The sequence below is a fragment of the Lampetra fluviatilis genome, chromosome 65 (genome assembly GCF_964198595.1).
Source record: "Lampetra fluviatilis chromosome 65, kcLamFluv1.1, whole genome shotgun sequence".
NCBI lineage: Eukaryota > Metazoa > Chordata > Hyperoartia > Petromyzontiformes > Petromyzontidae > Lampetra > Lampetra fluviatilis.
This window is the reverse complement of record NC_136339.1, coordinates 72,114-91,238: the sequence shown is the minus strand read 5'-3', so window position 1 is coordinate 91,238 and position 19,125 is coordinate 72,114. Positions and strand designations below refer to the sequence as shown.

The window sequence follows — 19,125 nt, the reverse complement described above, 5'->3', positions numbered from 1 at the left end:
TTTTGCATATTTATGGGAAATGCAGGTATGTAATTAGTATTACTTATGCCCGTGCATTATACAGGATTAGCAGTATCAAAGGGAGGGGATATGGGAAATGCAGGTATGTGATTAGTACTACTTATGCCCGTGCATTATGCAGGATTAGCAGCATCAAAGGGAGGGGATATGGGAAATGCAGGTACTTGATAAGTACTACTTATGCCCGTGCATTATGCAGGATTAGCAGCATCAAAGGGAGGGGATAGGGGTAGCATTAATAAAGGGAAGGAGTGTTAATAGTATGTGGCTGCAGTAACTAAAACCACCACGTAAACAACTAAAGTATAAACTACATAGTATCATCAGTATACTAAATATACTCTACAATAAGCTGAGTTACTAACAGTAAGTAATGCATTACAATTCTACATCGTAAAAATATAATATGCTTCCATCTAAACTTTATTCTCTTACATCACACGAGTCTACGCCGTACTATATACTGCCATAGACAAACCCAATGTTAAATTATATACTGTATTGCTATAAACCACCTTATACATTGTAATATTACACTATGTATTATTCTACCCACCCTAATGTATATCACACTGCTGTATATTCACTATACAATTACAATACTATATATTACTTTGTACCTTGTATTAAGCATATAAATTTTATACTATTTGTTATTATACACTGTACCATTGACCGTCGTGTGAAAGATACTAAGAGGAAGCAACGAAATATGTCAATGAGAACGTAGAGAGAGAAAACTTGCAGCGGAGCAAAGAATCCAATCCCTGCGGAGAATACAATGCCAGTGAGTGGAACGCGGTCTGAAAGTAACCGTAAACGTGAACACAATCAGTTAAGATCCGAAATGGTTTATTACGTCCTTCCAATGATTGCTAAGCCAGAATCTATCTTCTCGGTTGAAATTGTCTCTGTGTTTGTATTTGTGGATCGCCTCATGAACGAATCTCTCATGGTAGCCAGATGGCTTGCAGAGAACCTCTGTCTTGGAGAAGTCAATATCATGTGAGCCCACTGAATTGTAACAGTGATATGCCACGGCTGAGGTGTTTGTCCTACCGTGTTTCAAGTCTGCTTTATGTTCACGGATGCGGTCCGAGACATGTCGTTTGGTTTCTCCAATGTAACTGCTACCACAGAGGCAACTTAGTTTGTAGACGCCAGGGTACTGTATGTCTGGAACCACATCTTTCACAGACGGGACCAGATCACGGATTTTATGTACTGTTGAATCGGACCTGGATCTTGTGTTTTATCAGGATTTTGGAGATCTTTTTTGTAACCCCAGCAATGTAGTGTAAGATGATGGTCTTGAAAGGCTCCTCAACAGGATCCTTCTTGATGGTTGGAGTGATGGCTTTGCGGATTGTGTAGTCTGAGTAACCATTAGCCTTAAGAGCCTGGCGTACGTGTTTGAGTTCACTGGCAATGTGTTCCTGGTCGGATATGCATTGGGCTCTATGGTATAGAGTCTTGATGAGGGAATTCTTCTGGGATGGATGGTGGTGGGAATCCGGTTTTAGGTAAGCATCCGTATGGGTGGCTTTCCTGTAGACAGAGTGGCTCATTGAACCATCAGGTCTCCTTTCAATTAGGACATCCAAAAAGGGTAGCTTGCCATCTTTTTCGACTTCCACGGCCTTTCACTGGAAAAACCACCTCTGCGGTACTAAACTCTACTGACCTGGTATCGACAATCAAGGGGATTTCCCTGTCCCCAGATGACCTGCTTGTTAGTTTTGATGTGGTTTCCTTATTCACCAAAGTTCCTGTACCTGACACCATCGCAATCATTGAAGACTTGGTTCATCAAGGACTGAATACTGGGGTACCCCCCCTGGTGAGACACTGCTTAACAAATACATACTTCACCTGGAATGGAACGTTCTACAAGCAAACTGAGGGCACCCCAATGGGCTCCCCCCTATCTCCGGTTGTAGCCAACGTTTTCATGGAGAAATTTGAGACTGACGCCATCCAGACTGCCACTCTACGCCCGACCTGATGGAAGAGGTACATAGATGACACTTTTGTCATCTGGCCACATGGCCGGCCTGCTCTCGACCAATTTCTCGACCACATCAATTTCATACACCCAGCCATCAGATTCACCATGGAAGTTGAAAAAGATGGCAAGCTACCCTTTTTGGATGTCTTAATTGAAAGGAGACCTGATGGTTCAATGAGCCACTCTGTCTACAGGAAAGCCACCCATACGGATGCTTACCTAAAACCGGATTCCCACCACCATCTTTCCCAGAAGAATTCCCTCATCAAGACTCTATACCATAGAGCCCAATGCACATCCGACCAGGAACACATTACCAGTGAACTCAAACACGTACGCCAGGCTCTTAAGGCTAATGGTTACTCCGACTACACAATCCGCAAAGCCATCACTCCAACCATCAAGAAGGATCCTGTTGAGGAGCCTTTCAAGACCATCACCTTACCCTACATTGCTGGGGTCACAAAAAAGATCTCCAAAATCCTGATAAAACACAAGATCCACGTCCGATTCAACACAGTACATAAAATCCGTGATCTGGTCCCGTCTGTGAAAGATGTGGTTCCAGACATACAGTACCCTGGCGTCTACAAACTAAGTTGCCTCTGTGGTAGCAGTTACATTGGAGAAACCAAACGACATGTCTCGGACCGCATCAGTGAACATAAAGCAGACTTGAAACACGGTAGGACAAACACCTCAGCCATGGCAGATCACTGTTACAATTCAGTGGGCTCACATGACATTGACTTCTCTAAGACAGAGGTTCTCTGCAAGCCATCTGGCTACCATGAGAGATTCGTTCATGAGGCGATCCACATATACAAACATGGAGACAATTTCAACCGAGAAGATGGATTCTGGCGTAGCAATCATTGGAAGGACGTAATAAACCATTTCGGATCTTAACTGATTATGTTCACGTTTACGGTGACTTTCAGACCGCGTTCCACTCACTGGCATTGTATTTTCCGCAGGGATTGGATTCTTTGCTCCGCTGCAAGTTTCATCCTGCTACTCTCCCTTTGACATATTTCGTTGCTTCCTCTTAGTATCTTTCACACGACGGTCATTGGTACAGTGTATAATAACAAATAGTATAAAATTTATATGCTTAATACAAGGTACAAAGTAATATATAGTATCGTAATTGTATAGTGAATATACAGCAGTGTGATATACATTAGGTTGGGTAGAATAATACATAGTGTAATATTACAATGTATAAGGTGGTTTATAGCAATACAGTATATAATTTAATGTTGGGTTTGTCTATGGCAGTATATAGTACGGTGTAGACTCGTGTGATATAAGAGAATAAAGTTTAGATGGAAGCATATTATATTTTTACGATGTAGAATTGTAATGTATTACTTACTGTTAGTAACTCAGCTTATTGTAGAGTATATTTAGTATACTGATGATACTATGTAGTTTATACTTTAGTTGTTTACGTGGTGGTTTTAGTTACTGCAGCTACATACTATTAACACTCCTTCCCTTTATTAATGTTACCCCTATCCCCTCCCTTTGATGCTGCTAATCCTGCATAATGCACGGGCATAAGTAGTACTAATCACATACCTGCATTTCCCATAAATATGCAAAATTCTTCTTGATATGCAAATTATTTTATCAAGGCGCCCTTTCCCCCCCTTCCAACCCAGCTTAAATATATGTTCCAAGCATGGTGCTGTTTCATTCAGACGCTGTCGCCTCGACAGACCTGGTTTTCACCTGAGGACGGCTGCTTGCGTTGTGGCTGAAACGTCGTGAAAATTATTTTATTATGTTTTATTTTTATTATTCTATTACTACGTAACTTTACCGAAAGAACCAAGAAGATGAATCCCTGCAGTCACGAAAGCTTTAAATCGAAACATTCCCATCAGTGAGCTCTTCCGGCAGGCAAGGCTGCATTATCTGGGTCATGTAGCCCACATGCCCAGCCCCCGCATGCTCAAGCAGCTTCTGTTTGGCCGCAAAGAGGGGGTGAAATGGACACGACATGGGCTAGAGAAGAGATGGACTGATGCGGAATAAGAGAATATTGAGTGGACTTGCCAACGACTGGTACCAGTGGTGTCAAGATCAGCCTCTATGCAGGAGGCTCATGAATGACACTGTTGGACAGTTGGAGGCAGTCGTCTACCAGCAACAATGGAGGGCAGAGGAGCGATGCGGAGCGCCGGGTGGCTAAAATGCAGCAAGTTGACACAGTGCGAGGTAAAGCTGGTGCAGCTACCGGTCATCTCAGTCGGCCAACCCATGGCACCTGGGTCTGTCCCGAGACCTCCTGTCAGCGAGCCTTCGACACTTCACGTGGCCTCAAAGTGCACCTGGCCTGGCACTTGCGCGGTGGTGACCTCATCATCATCACTTAGATGCGAATAGCAGGTATTGGTGTAGCGGTTAGGATTCTACACTATGAACCTGGCGATACGAGTTTAATTGCTGCCCAAGCCTACCACCAGTGACAATTTTATGAACCGGTTTTGGGCCTCCCATAGGTCGATTCAGCCTCAAACACATACCTGGTGTGGTGTGTCGTAAATATTGCCACTAGGAAGACAAAGGCAGCCGGGCGTGGTGCTGGCCACCTACCCCCTTGTGTGCTGTGCCGGCCTTCATAGGTGCTCGCTAACAGCACTTGCCCCAACAGTCTGTTAAGGCTATATGGGGGATCTTTCTCTTTGCAACGCGGAGTGGGAAGCTGTTGAGTATCGGTTAGTGTGCTACGCTACAAACCTGGCGACCCGAGTTCACGGCCATCACCAGTTACGATTATCTGAACCGGTCGTGGGCCTCCCCTAGGTCGACTTAGCCTCAAATGAGTATATGGTGTGTAGTATACATTGCCACTGGGGAAACAAAGGCGGTCGGACGTGGTGGTGGCCACCCACCCCTTTGTGCCATGCTGACCTTCATAGTTCCCCCTCACTAACAACACCTGCCCTAACAGCCTATGCAGGCAATACGGGGGATCTTATTCGCACCATGTGCGCTAGGGTATGGCCTTGGGATGGATCTTTGTCGTGTTGCGGAGTTAAGTTTTTTCCACTTTTATAGGCCGAAAAATTTCAGCCGGAATGACTGTTGAGAATTTTGGGGGGATGTCTTATCATGTCTAAGTTAGACTATAAACAAATAGACTATTGTTTTTGGATATAGATTTTTTTTGCAGTTATTTAACTGTGTACTTAAAAAACAATTTTTTTATATATAGTTGCCTTTCTCAGAAAACCGTTATCATTGGGTGTCTGGATAATTTTCCCAAAGATTATAATTCTGCACATTGGTGAGTGAATTAACGATGGCTATTGACAATAATCTTTTCACTTGTCAGATTTGTTTGCTAACATGTTACTGGATGCATATTTATATTATACATTTGAACAATTGGAATTATCAGAAACAAACGTTCTTGAGCCAATATGAACAGAGCTAAAATGGAAGAAACGCCACGCTCGTCAACTTCATTTAGAGAGAGATAGAATAACAATGATTTCCTTGCCCATAGACCAACATTGCCCAGTCTTCCATTGCCCACAGACTAACATTTTACATAGACTAATATTGCCTATAGACTAACAGGTTCCTGAGTAATATGGACAGAGCTAAATGTTAGCAAGGCCACGATCGCCAACAACTTTGAGAAAGGACACGGCTCAAAGAGCGAGATATTTACCAATAAAAATAATTGAGAGGATCCTTGGGATAAAATATTGGTACACAGTAGGGAAGAGCTAAAGTTGGGGGATCTGGTGCAAACAGACACGACCTTTGATGGTGAAAATAGCCACGTGTGTATGATCAAATGCTGGTGACATTAAAGTTAATTAAACTGCCATACCTGATATATACACGTTTATACTTTGCCGAACGGATTCCAATTTTCTACCATGTTGCAAAAAATCCAGGACTTAAGGAGAAATGCAATGTCGTAGCTGCTGCTAGAAACCATAAGATCTCCCCTCTATTTATGTTACTTTATTTTATGTTTTATTTACTATACAGTATTTTTTACAGTGTTGCATACAAGTGTACAATATTTCTTGCGAGTTTAAAAATGCTTCCCTTTTTTGTTGAAATGTCACGCATTTGATAACACTGAAGGTATGGATATTTAAATACAGTACATTGTTGTATTCTGACTTACGAACCGTTACTACTTATGAACGGGGCCTCAGGAACGAATTATATTCGTAAATCGATGACTGCCCTGTATATGTGCGTCTCTATGTTAAAGACTACAAACAGGGAGGATCTCTTGTATCTCTGTGTTAGGTGCACTACATTCTGAATGAGATGGTGATGGGCGGCATGGTGCTGGAGACGAACATGAATGAGATCGTCAATCAGATCGAGGCGCAGAACAAGTTGGAGAAGTCCGAGGTGATGTCCCCCATCCCCTTTCCTCCACACTACCCTGTGTGCAGTTTAAGTATCCGGGCCCTCGTGTAGTAGTGAATTGACGAGCTGACAAGAGCTGACATGATCTGATGGGCACAGGAAGATGGCCTGGGTTAGATTCCCGCACTCAGGCGCTCCACTCTGTGCGTGTGGTTTGTTCTCCCCGTGTGATGAGTGAGTTGGTTCTCCCCATGTGAATACAGTTTTTGTATGGTCTCCCCCTGTTCTGCATTGGTCTCCTCTGGATTCTCTCGTTTCCTCCCTTAGCTGAACAAAGACACAGTGTAACTGGTGTTGACCAAAAACGTCCAACTGCTGGAAAAAAATACCTGCAAATTACTCAATTGGGATTACACAAAGCAGCAACATCACCCTCCTAATTGTGAAAACTTAACAGGACCCTCTTGAAAATAAGTCTTGAGACTCGGTGAGGCTTTCTGAGGTTAACGAGCATAGTCACTGATGGTCAAAGATGGTCACTACATCACACGCTTTCAGATGCACTTCTGCAGCTGTCTGGAATGCTCTTCCGACATTAGTAAGCCACTGTAGCTATGCACTTTCAAATCTGGATTGAAAACGTATTTAAAACTGCTTTGTGTGTTTAGTTTGTTGTCCTTACTTGCACCTCCGATTGGCACGGTTGGCTACGTACGGTGCGAAAGAAGTTCAACCTACGTACATATGAAGTATTGGAAATGACGGCAGGAAACTCCTTTGACGGGAACACACTTCTTTTATTAAATCTTGACTTGAACGATACAACGCGTGGCCTCTCTTCTTCACAGTACGGTCACCATACAACGATACAACTCGTGACCTCTTCTCTCCGCTCCACACTTCTCTCGACTCCCGTAGATTCTGTGCTGCTGGCTCTCTGTGCCTCGTGTAGACTCCGCGCCTCGGCTACACTCTTCTCCCGTCTCGTGTAGACTCTGCGCCTCTGCTACACTCTTTACTCGTCTCGTGTAGACCTTACACATCTGGCTACACACTCTTCAGTACCTGTCTCGTGTAGACCTTACAACTCCGGCTACACACTCTTCAGTACCTATCTCGTGTAGACCTTATACTCTCTCTGGCTACACCGTATGCATTACTCGGCTCGTGTAGACCTTACACTCTCTCTGGCTACACCGTATGCATTACTCGGCTCGTGTAGACCTTACACTCTCTCTGGCTACACCCTGTACATTACTCGGCTCGTGTAGACCTTTCTCTCTCTCTGGCTACACCTTGTACATTACTCTCCATTACTCTACATTACTCTCCCTTACTCTCCTCTCCGGGCTCTATCTCTGCACCTTCGTCTTCATTCCTAGATGGTTCCACTTCCCCCCTCTACTCCTCTGTGCATCACCTTATATACCCCTTCCTCCCGGGAGACGGAGCGGATGCGGACCTCAACGTCGGCACCGCTCCTCAGTTACCCAATCACCATGCGCTATCTCTACGATCCGTTTCCGCCCAGCGCGTGTTTCCACTCCTCGACCAATCACACCGCGCTGCCACCCGATCACTCCCTCTCAGCGCGTCACCGGCACACAGCCAATCAGCAGCACTACCCCCACCCGCGCTGACGCCTGCTCCTCCCCGTCAGCGCGCGTCACCACACACACACCCGTACATACGCGCTGGCACACGACGTATACCCCCAGCGCGTATCACCACTACACATACATGCACAGTATTCAAACCCAGGCCTTTGTTTCTGCGAGGCATGAGTGTTAACACTGCACAGCCACACAGCCCCCATTGACCTTAGGTCAATCCACTGCTGGAAGAGGGCTTTCCCATGCCGTGCGGGTCATGGGGCTTTGGCCCTACTTCACCATGCTTGGTGCAGAGCGTGGCAGGGAGCCACTGGGGTGTCGAATGCAGGGGCTTAACGACCTATTTCAACGGGTGTAATATCTCCAGGATATTTCTGATCTACCCAATGCCCTGGTAATTCTGCATCTACCAATGTCTCGGATATCCCGCACGGTTGGCTACGTGGGGTGTGCGAAAGAAGTTCAACATACATACACACATAGTAATAACAAAGGGATTCATAGTTCATGGCAGACTACCTACAGGCTTATTCCATCTGCCCTCTGGTGCAGTGTAAGCTTGATAGTGATGAACTTGCAGCAGTGATGTGATCACATTCCGTGTTTGCTGCTTGTTGCAAGGGTTTGCGATTCAATCCGTCCCCGGCTGCCAATAAAGCCTCGGTGTGTCTGTGTAGGGGTGTTACCGAGGGGCTGTATACATAGGATCACACGGGAAACAAACACAGTGGGCGGGGCTTCGTGAGTGCACGGGGAGGTGCTCTCAACGACGTCCGCACAGGGCAGCCTGGGGGGCTGGCCCCACCCCTCAGCGGGGGGGTTTTGGTATAAAAGGGGATGAGCCGGAGAGCTCGGGGAACAATGTTAAAGCTAAACCAGTGAAGTCCGAAGATCGTCTAGCTAGAGCCCTGGACTCCCCTGGGTCGCCGCCCTTGTCAGGGCCGCGCAGGACCGAGCCAGCGGCGTGGTCCCGAGAACCAGAGCTAGTGCTCTGGGACTCCGGGTACCGTAGCCCGACTTACCAGTGTCGGGCCAGACAGCCTCCCCTAGCCCGTTAGTGGAGGACTAGGAGGTAGGTCAGAGATAGCTAGCAGTGTATTCCCAGCTAGCCGGGTGAGGGGGCCGATACCCCCTCCAGTGTTGTATGTCCGCGGTTGTGACAACTGTTGCGGAATAAATACGTGTGCCTCAACCCCGGCGTCCAAGAGTCCTCAACGATATTACATCTGGTGTCAGAAGTAAAGATCTACGAACATGGACACGCGCCGGACAGCTCGAGTCAGGGTACCGGAGGGGGAGGACACCGTTGCAGTCGGGGAGCCCGGGACGGCTGAAGAAAACACGGAGCAGTCGGGGTCGAATGCGTCCACACCGCAGCAACAGGAGAATGGAGAGCCGTCGACAGAGGGGCTGAGGCAGGCGCACGCTAAGCTGGCGGAGCTGCTGTACGCCGCTGCCGCCATGCTGGACCAGATCACACAGCTGGGGGCTGCTGGACCGCCACGGGGCGACGGCAGCCGGCGACCACAGCGCCTTCCCGCCATTTCGACGGAGCACCACTTTGAAAATCCCGCCATCGCCGCAGCTGCTGTTGAGGGCGTGGCCGGGTTGGGCATCGAGTCCAACGGCGGGCATACAGTACCTGCCGCGTCATCACCAACGGACGGCACGTCACCACGGGTGCGACCGGCGATGCCATCGGTTATTCGAGCCGCGGCACAGCCGGGTGGGGGAGACGGAGTCGCGGCACAGCCGGGTGGGGGAGACGGGGGAGTGCGACCTTCCGCGGCAGCCGCCGCGTTACATCAGCGGCTACCTCCACTCAAAGAATTTGTGGGCGAGGAAGGTGACTGGGGCAGCTTCCAGCGGCGCTTCCTCGCTCACCAGGAAATGGCGGAGTGGACGGACGCCGAGGCTCTCCGCGCGCTGCCGGCACTCCTCGACAGCGACGCCCTCGCCGCTCTTACATCGGCGCCGAAGGACAAACGCTCCACGCTGCAGTTGCTGGCTGCGGTCTACGGACCATCGTCGGAATGCAGGCAGCTCTTTTATGATCGCCAGCGGGGTGCAAAGGAGTCGCCCCTGGCGTACCGTACGAGTCTCCTGGCGCTGGCGAAGACGGCCTTCCCACGAATGGACGACGAAGGCGTGGACGCGATGGTAACGGAAAAGATCCTCCTGCTGGCGGACGACCTGGACATCGCCGTCGTTGCACAGGAGGACACAGAAATGGGTTCCCTCCAGGCTGCGCGGCTCCTCCACGCCAACCTGCTGTCGCAGCGACGGAAGGCCAGCAGGGCAGCGGCCGGGCGTACGGTGGCTGCAGCCACCCTCCCGGCGGAGGAAGTTTGCGCCATCGACCATCGACTGCAGCAGAGGGTGGGAGTACGGGCGGGCCGGGATGGATCGAGCCGCTCCGACCATCCGTCATCGCTGCCTGCGCTCCCGCGCTGTTACAACTGCGGCATCCGGGGCCATGTCGCCTCGGGGTGCCGCTCTCCTCGGCAGCGCGGGACGACGCCTCGACAGGACGCCGGCCCTCCTCCCAAGCTCCATCAACATAACCTGGCGAGTCGCGGCACCCCTCATATTTGGCCCACGCACACACCCGTCACACACTCGCACACCGCAACGAACGGGGGGCCGACATTGCGCACCGTCGCGCCAACACGCACCACTATGGGGACTCAGATCGAACCCAGGCAGTGGTCCGTGTTGGCCCATCGCGTTGTGGCTGCATCGTCGGGGTCGTCAGCCGTGGTGGGGCACATTGACGGGGTTGAGGTGCGCATCCTGGTCGATACAGGAGCATCGGCGACCATCATTTCGGAACTGATTTACAATATTCTCCCTGTCCAGAGCCGTCCTTTACTGCCGGTTAACGTCCCATTCTATGCTGCTAACGGGGGCTCACTTGGCATCATTGGACAGATTCGAGCACAAATTTGTATCGGTGATATCAAATTGTCCGGCCCGATTTTTGTTCCTCCTCGCTGGCGGTTCCGTGCCTGCTGGGGACGGACTTCTTGGGCAAAATGCCGATTCGTATTTTAATAGACCAGGGCTGCATTGAGCTCCCGTCGGGACGACGCATGGTGTTTCTGCCGTCCCCTACTGCGGCTCGGACGGCGTTCGCGACGGTACCGGCGTTCGTCGTTAAAACGGTTCGCGTACCGCCGGGGGCACAAATGTTGGAGCCTCTCAAACTTCGTCGGCCCTTCGCTAAAGGCATTGGGGACCAGGGAATTCTGCTGGGGCCATCTAGGGCCGGGGTTAGCGGACCTCATTTGATTCCGGCCCAGACCATCGTAAAAGGGGACGGGGACCCTTTCATCGCGGTCCTCAATGTGGGGTCGCAGACAGTGGTGGTTCCTCAAGGGACCGTGCTTGCTCACGCAACGCCGGTGCCCTGTGAGGAACCTGTCGCGAATCACGTAGGCACTGTCCCTCTGCCGCATCCACATTCGGACACCGATGAAGGGTGGCTCGAGGCGCTTTGTGCGGGATCGACGGACCTGTCGGATTTAGAGCGTCAAAAGCTTAGGACACTGCTGCGTGAATTTTCCGACGTTTTCAGTCACAACAAATTCGATTTGGGCTGTACCCATCTGCTGCGTCACCATATTGATACAGGTGACAGCGCACCAATACGCCAAAATCCTTTTCGGTTAAGTCCCGCCGAAAAGGACCATGTCAAATCGGCTGTTGATGACATGTTAGCCGCCGACATCATTTCTCCCTCTACCAGCCCGTGGGGAGCGCCGATCGTCCTGGTTAAGAAACAGGATGGCTCGTTGCGGTTTTGCGTCGATTTTTGCCGCCTAAACAAAATTTCTGTTGCCGACGCATACCCGCTCCCACGGATTGACGAATCGCTGGACGCCTTGGCGGGAGCGCGATTCTTCTCCACATTGGATTTACTTTCGGGATTCTGGCAGCTTCCTCTGGACGATGATTCTAAGCCTAAAACTGCATTCCGTACACCGCAGGGTCTCTTCCAATTCAACCGGTTGCCGATGGGACTCCACTCGGCGCCGGCGACTTTCCAGCGATTGATGGAATTGGTTTTGGCTGTATTGCAATGGGACTCGTGCTTAATTTATTTGGATGACATTATTGTCTTTAGCAGAACATTTGACGAGCATCTCCAGAGGTTGCGGGCGGTTTTCCTCAAAATGCGGGCTGCTAATTTGAAATTTAAACCCCAAAATGTCATCTGTTACGCGAATCTGTGCGTTATTTGGGACACATCGTTGGACGCTCAGGTATTGCTACCGATCCCGCCAAAACGCAGTGCGTCAGCTCCTGGCCGACTCCCACCTCTGTGGGAGAGGTCAGGAGTTTCATTGGATTCGCGTCGTATTACCGACGCTTTGTCGCGGATTTTGCGACAATTGCAAAGCTCCTACACGCTTTGACGTCAAAGGGGGTCCGCTTTCATTGGGGACAGGAGGAGGAGGCTGCTTTCCGCTCCCTTCGGGACGCTCTGGTTAAAGCTCCTCCCTTGGTTTACCCCGATTTTTCTAAACCCTTTGTGCTCGACACCGATGCGAGCAACACAGGTATTGGGGGCGTGCTTTCCCAGGTGGTTGACGGCGTGGAACGGGTAGTCGCGTACGGTAGTCGGGTGTTGTCTCCAGCGGAGCAAAGATATTGTGTCACCCGTCGGGAACTGTTGGCAATTGTCTATTTCATCCAACAGTACCGCCCATATCTCTACGGTCAGCGTTTCACCGTCCGTACAGATCATGCGGCACTACAGTACGCCCTGCGAGTTCAACAACCATCGGGACAATTGTCTCGATGGTTGGAGGTTCTCCAGGACTTAGATTTTGAAACCACGTACCGTAAGGGCGTCCGCCACACCAATGCGGACGCTCTGTCGCGCATGCCAACCACCCCCGAATGCGCATGCCTCCTGGGGTCGGGTCGTTGCAGGCATCCGGGTGAAATATCTGTTCCGGTCTTGGCGGCCGCAGACGACGCAGCGTCAATGACGAATTCGATCGCACAACAGGGATCAGATTCCCTGTTGGGGTTGCCTGTCACTGAATGGGGGCGCCTACAGATGGAGGATACCTCCCTCCTCGCGTTGCGTCGTCGCGTCGGGGATGCTGGGCGGGGGAGGGGTGATGCCGACACATGGGAAATGGTCACGGGTCTGCTGATGCATTGGGACGGGAAATCCCATCGACACCGGCTGGTGGTCCCTTCTGGGTTACGGGGTAAGGTGGTGTGGGCCGCTCATGAGCGCCTCCTCCACCTGGGGACCCAAAAGACCCTCGCCTTGCTCCAGCTTGATTTTTTTTGGCCGGGCATGACAAGGGATGTCGCAGATCTGTTGGGGTCATGCCCTCGGTGTGCGCAACGGAAACCACCAGCACGGGAGTCTAACCCGCCTTTGCAGTCTATCAGAGTCTCCAGAGTCAACGAACTTGTCGCGCTGGATATTCTGGGCCCATTCCCCGCCACCCCCAGGGGCAATAGATATTTGTTGACCGGGGTGGAGTACTTTATGCGCTGGCCTATGGCCTGGCCCCTGGCCAACCAGTCGGCAGCAGCCATCGTGGAGGCCTTTGTCCAGGGATACGTCCTGGACAAAGGTGCTCCCGAGCGGCTGCTGACCGACCAGGGCAAACATTTTTCCGGCAAACTGCTCCAACAAGTCTGTGAGCTCCTGGGCACAAAAAAAATTTGTACCCTCCCTATCACCCGCAAACTGACGGGATGGTCGAGCGTCTGCACCGAACCATCACGTCCATGTTGTCACAGCAGGTTTCGGACTCGCAGACCGATTGGGACCTGCAAATTCAAGGGGTCCTGGCAGCATACAGATTGGCCCCCCATGCGGCAACGGGATTTTCCCCCTTCTTCCTCATGTATGGCCGCGAACCTGACCCACCTGTTCGGGCCCAGCTGCAGATCCCCGCGCCGCAGGGTCAAACTAAATTGGCCGACCATGTTAAATTTAATCTTGCGAAATTAACAGAGGCACGGAATGCTGCCATGCAAAATTCCGACCTACGTCAGAAAGCTAATGAGCGGCTCAGACTGGGTCGCGCGCACGTGCTACAGTGGAAGCCGGGGGACATGGCATGGCTGCACTGTCCCCAGGTACCACTCGCGACCTCTAAACTGGTGCGGCCGTGGCGGGGCCCTGTCGAGGTGGTTGAGGTTTTGCGGCCTCAGTGCGTACGCATCAAATGGGGGAAGCGCCGGTGGTTTGTGCACCCCTCCAGATTGAAACCCTTCGTTGCGGTGCGAAGTCCCACTCCACACACGCGTGGCCAAACATGTGGGGGGTCGACCAACTCAAAGGGTCCGTCTCCGCTGCTCTCGCCTGACGTGTTGCCGGCTGTCCCGCCCCCAGGTGCACCAGGAATGACGGGCTCACGCCCGACAACCCCTACGGGGGATGCCGAGGGTCTCGCGACATCGAGAGAAGACTCACTTGGAAATGGACAGTTGCCGCCCGACGGCCCGCCATCCGGGGTTGCCCCGTGTGACGGGCCTGCTGCGAGGACGCGCACAAGAATGCGCAGGCTCTTGTGATGCACAAAAAATATATATATATTTTTCACATGTTATGTTCACTGTGTGCGGCGTCGGTGGTGTGTTCCGGGCACATTGGATTGTACGTATGTTGGGTTCACTGTGTGCTGTGTGTGTGCTGGGGTTCCCTGCAAATTGTATATACGTTGGTTTTACGGAATTCGTATTTATTCGGGGGTGCTGTGCGTCGGGTTATTTTCCCTTCTTGCTTTTCTGGTTCTTGTTGTTGTTCTCGTTCGCGTTATTGTTGAAAAAATTGCGAGGCACACGCGGGGTCGAGGGGTAAATAAACTTTTATTGTCGTTTGGTGCAGCCGGGACGGCTGCGAGCTGTACAGGGGGGGGGGTGATGTAGGGGTGTTACGGAGGGGCTGTATACATAGGATCACACGGGAAACAAACACAGTGGGCGGGGCTTCGTGAGTGCACGGGGAGGTGCTCTCAACGACGTCCGCACAGGGCAGCCTGGGGGGCTGGCCCCACCCCTCAGCGGGGGGGTTTTGGTATAAAAGGGGATGAGCCGGAGAGCTCGGGGAACAATGTTAAAGCTAAACCAGTGAAGACCGAAGATCGTCTAGCTAGAGCCCTGGACTCCCCTGGGTCGCCGCCCTTGTCAGGGCCGCGCAGGACCGAGCCAGCGGCGTGGTCCCGAGAACCAGAGCTAGTGCTCTGGGACTCCGGGTACCGTAGCCCGACTTACCAGTGTCGGGCCAGACAGCCTCCCCTAGCCCGTTAGTGGAGGACTAGGAGGTAGGTCAGAGATAGCTAGCAGTGTATTCCCAGCTAGCCGGGTGAGGGGGCCGATACCCCCTCCAGTGTTGTATGTCCGCGGTTGTGACAACTGTTGCGGAATAAATACGTGTGCCTCAACCCCGGCGTCCAAGAGTCCTCAACGATATTACATCTGTAAAGTTTGGACCGTTTGGAGGTACTATGGCCGGCCTATTTACTACCGGTTTTGGAATGACTTCCAAGCGATTGCTTTAATGTCCACTGCGAGCGAAGCAGACTGTACGTAGTCATAGTATTTCTCGTGTTACCACACACCCTACCGCAGTATTAACCGGTGGGCGGCCTAGCCAATCCAAACAGCGTAAACTCGGCAACAGACGGGCGAGAGAGCATGCTATTGCCGCAGAACGTGTGTCGGCACCACCGCCATGAATGAAGCTTTTGGCGGTACACCGGTGGTGTGCGGTAAGCTAATTTTTGTGCAATAATTATTGAGTTTCCCACGATGCGTAACCCCAGTCAGAAAATCTTGTGGGGTGGTGTGTCAGAATTAGTTCCCATGATGTCAAAGTGGTCAGAAGAAGAATGTTATGAGCAGTTGAATTCAAAGCTTCACGGTCTGTTGCCATCTAGTAGCACCCAGCCTGATGATTGGCTTTCTTGCATGAAGCAATGCAAGAGAGTTGCAGCTGCTGCTGTTCCAGACGCTCGCCCTCCTGGTCGGGCCAAAAAAGTGTGCCCCGGACCAAAATTAACAGTCAATGTTGCTTACCTAAAACCGGATTCCCACCACCATCCATCCCAGAAGAACTCCCTCATCAAGACTCTTTACCATAGAGCCCAATGCATTTCCGACCAGGAACACATTGCCAGTGAACTCAAACACGTACGCCAAGCTCTTAAGGCTAATGGTTACTCCGACTACACAATCCGCAAAGCCATCACTCCAACCATCAAGAAATATCCTGTTGAGGAGCCTCTCAAGACCATCACCTTACCCTACATTGCTGGGGTCACAAAAAAGATCTCCAAAATCCTGATTAAACACAAGATCCAGGTCCGATTCAACACAGTACATAAAATCCGTGATCTGGTCCCGTCTGTAAAAGATGTGGTTCCAGACATACAGTACCCTGGCGTCTACAAACTAAGTTGCCTCTGTGGTAGCAGTTACATTGGAGAAACCAAACGACATGTCTCGGACCGCATCCGTGAACATAAAGCAGACTTGAAACACGGTAGGACAAACACCTCATCAACCGTGGCAGATCACTGTTACAATTCAGTGGGCTCACATGACATTGACTTCTCTAAGACAGAGGTTCTCTGCAAGCCATCTGGCTACCATGAGAGATTCGTTCATGAGGCGATCCACATAGACAAACACAGAGACAATTTCAACCGAGAAGATGGATTCCGGCTTAGCAATCATTGGAAGGACGTAATTAACCATTTCGGATCTTAACTGATTGTGTCCACGTTTACGGTGACTTTCAGACCGCGTTCCACTCACTGACATTGACTATATATCTTGTATTCTCCGCAGGGAATATATTCTTTGCTCCGTTCACGCGACGGTCAATGGTATTGTGTATAGCATATTGTATAATAATAAATAGTATTAAAGTGTAATGTTTAATACAATGTATAAGGTAATATATAGTATCGAAATTGTATAGTGAATATACAGCAGTGTGGTATACAGTTGGGTGGGTAGAATAATACATAGTGTAATATTACACTATGTATTATTCTAAGACATAGGGTAGAAATTGTTTAGTGACTATACAGCAGTGTGGTATACAGTTGGGTGGGTAGAATAATACATAGTGTAATATTACACTAAGACATAGGGTAGTGTATAGTAATACAGTATACAATTTAATACTATGTAGTTTATACTTTAGCGTTTTACGTTGTTGTTTAGTTACTGCAGCTACATACTATTAACATTCCTTCCCTTTATTAATGCTACCCCTATCCCCCTCCCTTTGATGCTGCTAATCCTGCATAATGCATGGGCATTATGCAGGATTAGCATTTCACAAATAGCACTAATCGCATTCCTGCATTTCCCATAAATATGCTAAATTCCTCTTGATATGCAGATTATTTTGTCAATGCGCATTAACCCCCCCCCCTTCCAACCCAGCTTAAATAGACGCTCCAAGCGTGGTGGTGTTTTTCTTTTAGACACTGTCGCCTCGACAGACCTGTCTTCACCTGAGGACGGCTGCTTGTGTTGTGGCCGAAACGTCGTGAGAATTATTTTATTATGTTTTATTTTTATTATTTTATTACTTCCCTTCTACGTGACTTTACCGAAAGAACCAAGAAGATCAATGTTGACCTTTTTTAGAAAGTCTCAAACGGAATAAACCTTCGAATTACATCAAACTTGGCGACAGGGTCAATTCGAGACTGATAAAAACAGATTTTCTGATTCAAATTTAGATTTTAGACTGGTGTGTTATAATGCACCAGTGTACTGCAAATACGCACATATGCAAATCCTGATCCCTCTCCTTGCCCGCGGCCTGCCACCTCCCTCCCTCCATTCCGCCATCCCTCCCTCCCTTCATCTCCAGGCCGGCCTCGCGGCGGCACCGGCGCGAGCCGTGTCGGCCGTGAAGAACATGAACCTGCCGGACATGCCGCGCAACATCAACATCGGGGACATCAACATCAAGGTGCCCAACCTCGCCTCCTTCAAGTGACGGGTGACGTGTGCCCCTTGGAGGAGAAGGAGGAAGAGAAGGAGGAAGAGAAGGAGCAGGAGTAGGAGTACGGGGCACATGGCGGGGGAAGGGTGGGGGGCAGAACATGAGGGAGTGGCAGGATTGTGGATTTGGTATCATTGTGTCCATGTCAAGGCGGTCGCGACCAATGTTAGGTCTGTTAAACCTGTTTTACGTAATTCATCATTGATTTTTCTGATTCGGATCGCCACGTGAGTAAAATTTTATGTTGTATAGTGCTCCTCCAGCCAAAACAGGCAATTCATAAAGTTGTCACAGTGGTGTGTATCAAGCACTACACCGGTAAAGCCGGAGTGCGATCCACACATTTAACAATTGGGTAGTCTAACATTTTGCTGGTAGTTACAATTGGCATCATGAGGCAGTTTCCAGAATTTTAAAAATATCTCCTCCGTTTTTGGGCAGTAAATAGGTTGGAGATGTTGTGTCATCAATGTGTTCTCAGAAAGGAAGCAAGAAGTGATGCCGAGAGGTTATACATTTGCATAAATCATAACGCTGGTTGTGTTTATCAGTACAAAAAGTCCGTCTCCAATTATTAAATGTGGTGTGGATTGCTCTCCATGCTAGGCGTGTGCTGCAGGAGCAGCTGCAATAAATTGGCCACTTTTTTTCTCATCGTGTGACAACTTCTTTCATTGGCAATTTGGGTTAAAAAGTCAATTATGAATCGTAATATTGTAATATTGTTTGTGAAAGCCCACGGTTTTAGGTGAGATGAAATGACGAACACTTCACCGCCTCGGTCCGCAGACACTGCCTATATAACTGAAGCGCGAAGCCGGCTATGATGTGGGCACCGTCGGCCCTGCTCTGTAAGTGGAGAGCCCGTAGAAGCATATTGAGCTCAGCGTGGCTAGAAAAACCGCACGTGTTAATGACGTACGGGAGGTACGCCTTTTAATTATTTCGAAGGATGCATGCAAACCCCGTGTTCATTAATGTTGGTGGTGCTGCAATTAGCGGATGTTGACGCAGCGAAGTGACCTTCGCATGGTCAAAAAATTTTATGCACGGGTGCACACGGAGCCCCTTTTTGTCAGTTCATTGCTGGATGAACGAGTCCCCCCCCCCCCCCCGCGCCATAG

General features: G+C 49.9%; 1 protein-coding gene across 1 annotated transcript in view; it reads left to right on the top strand.

Annotated features, from left to right (window-relative positions):
• LOC144952012 (AP-3 complex subunit sigma-1) overlaps window positions 1-18,655 on the top strand; it is a 29,250-nt gene extending 10,595 nt beyond the window's left edge. Inside the window, exons 5-6 of the mRNA XM_078882401.1 lie at window positions 6,317-6,424; window positions 17,867-18,655. Coding sequence (XP_078738527.1) covers window positions 6,317-6,424; window positions 17,867-17,995 — 237 coding nt within the window. The 3' untranslated portion in view covers window positions 17,996-18,655. The remainder of the gene's footprint in view (window positions 1-6,316; window positions 6,425-17,866) is intronic.
• Window positions 18,656-19,125: the final 470 nt, after the last annotated feature.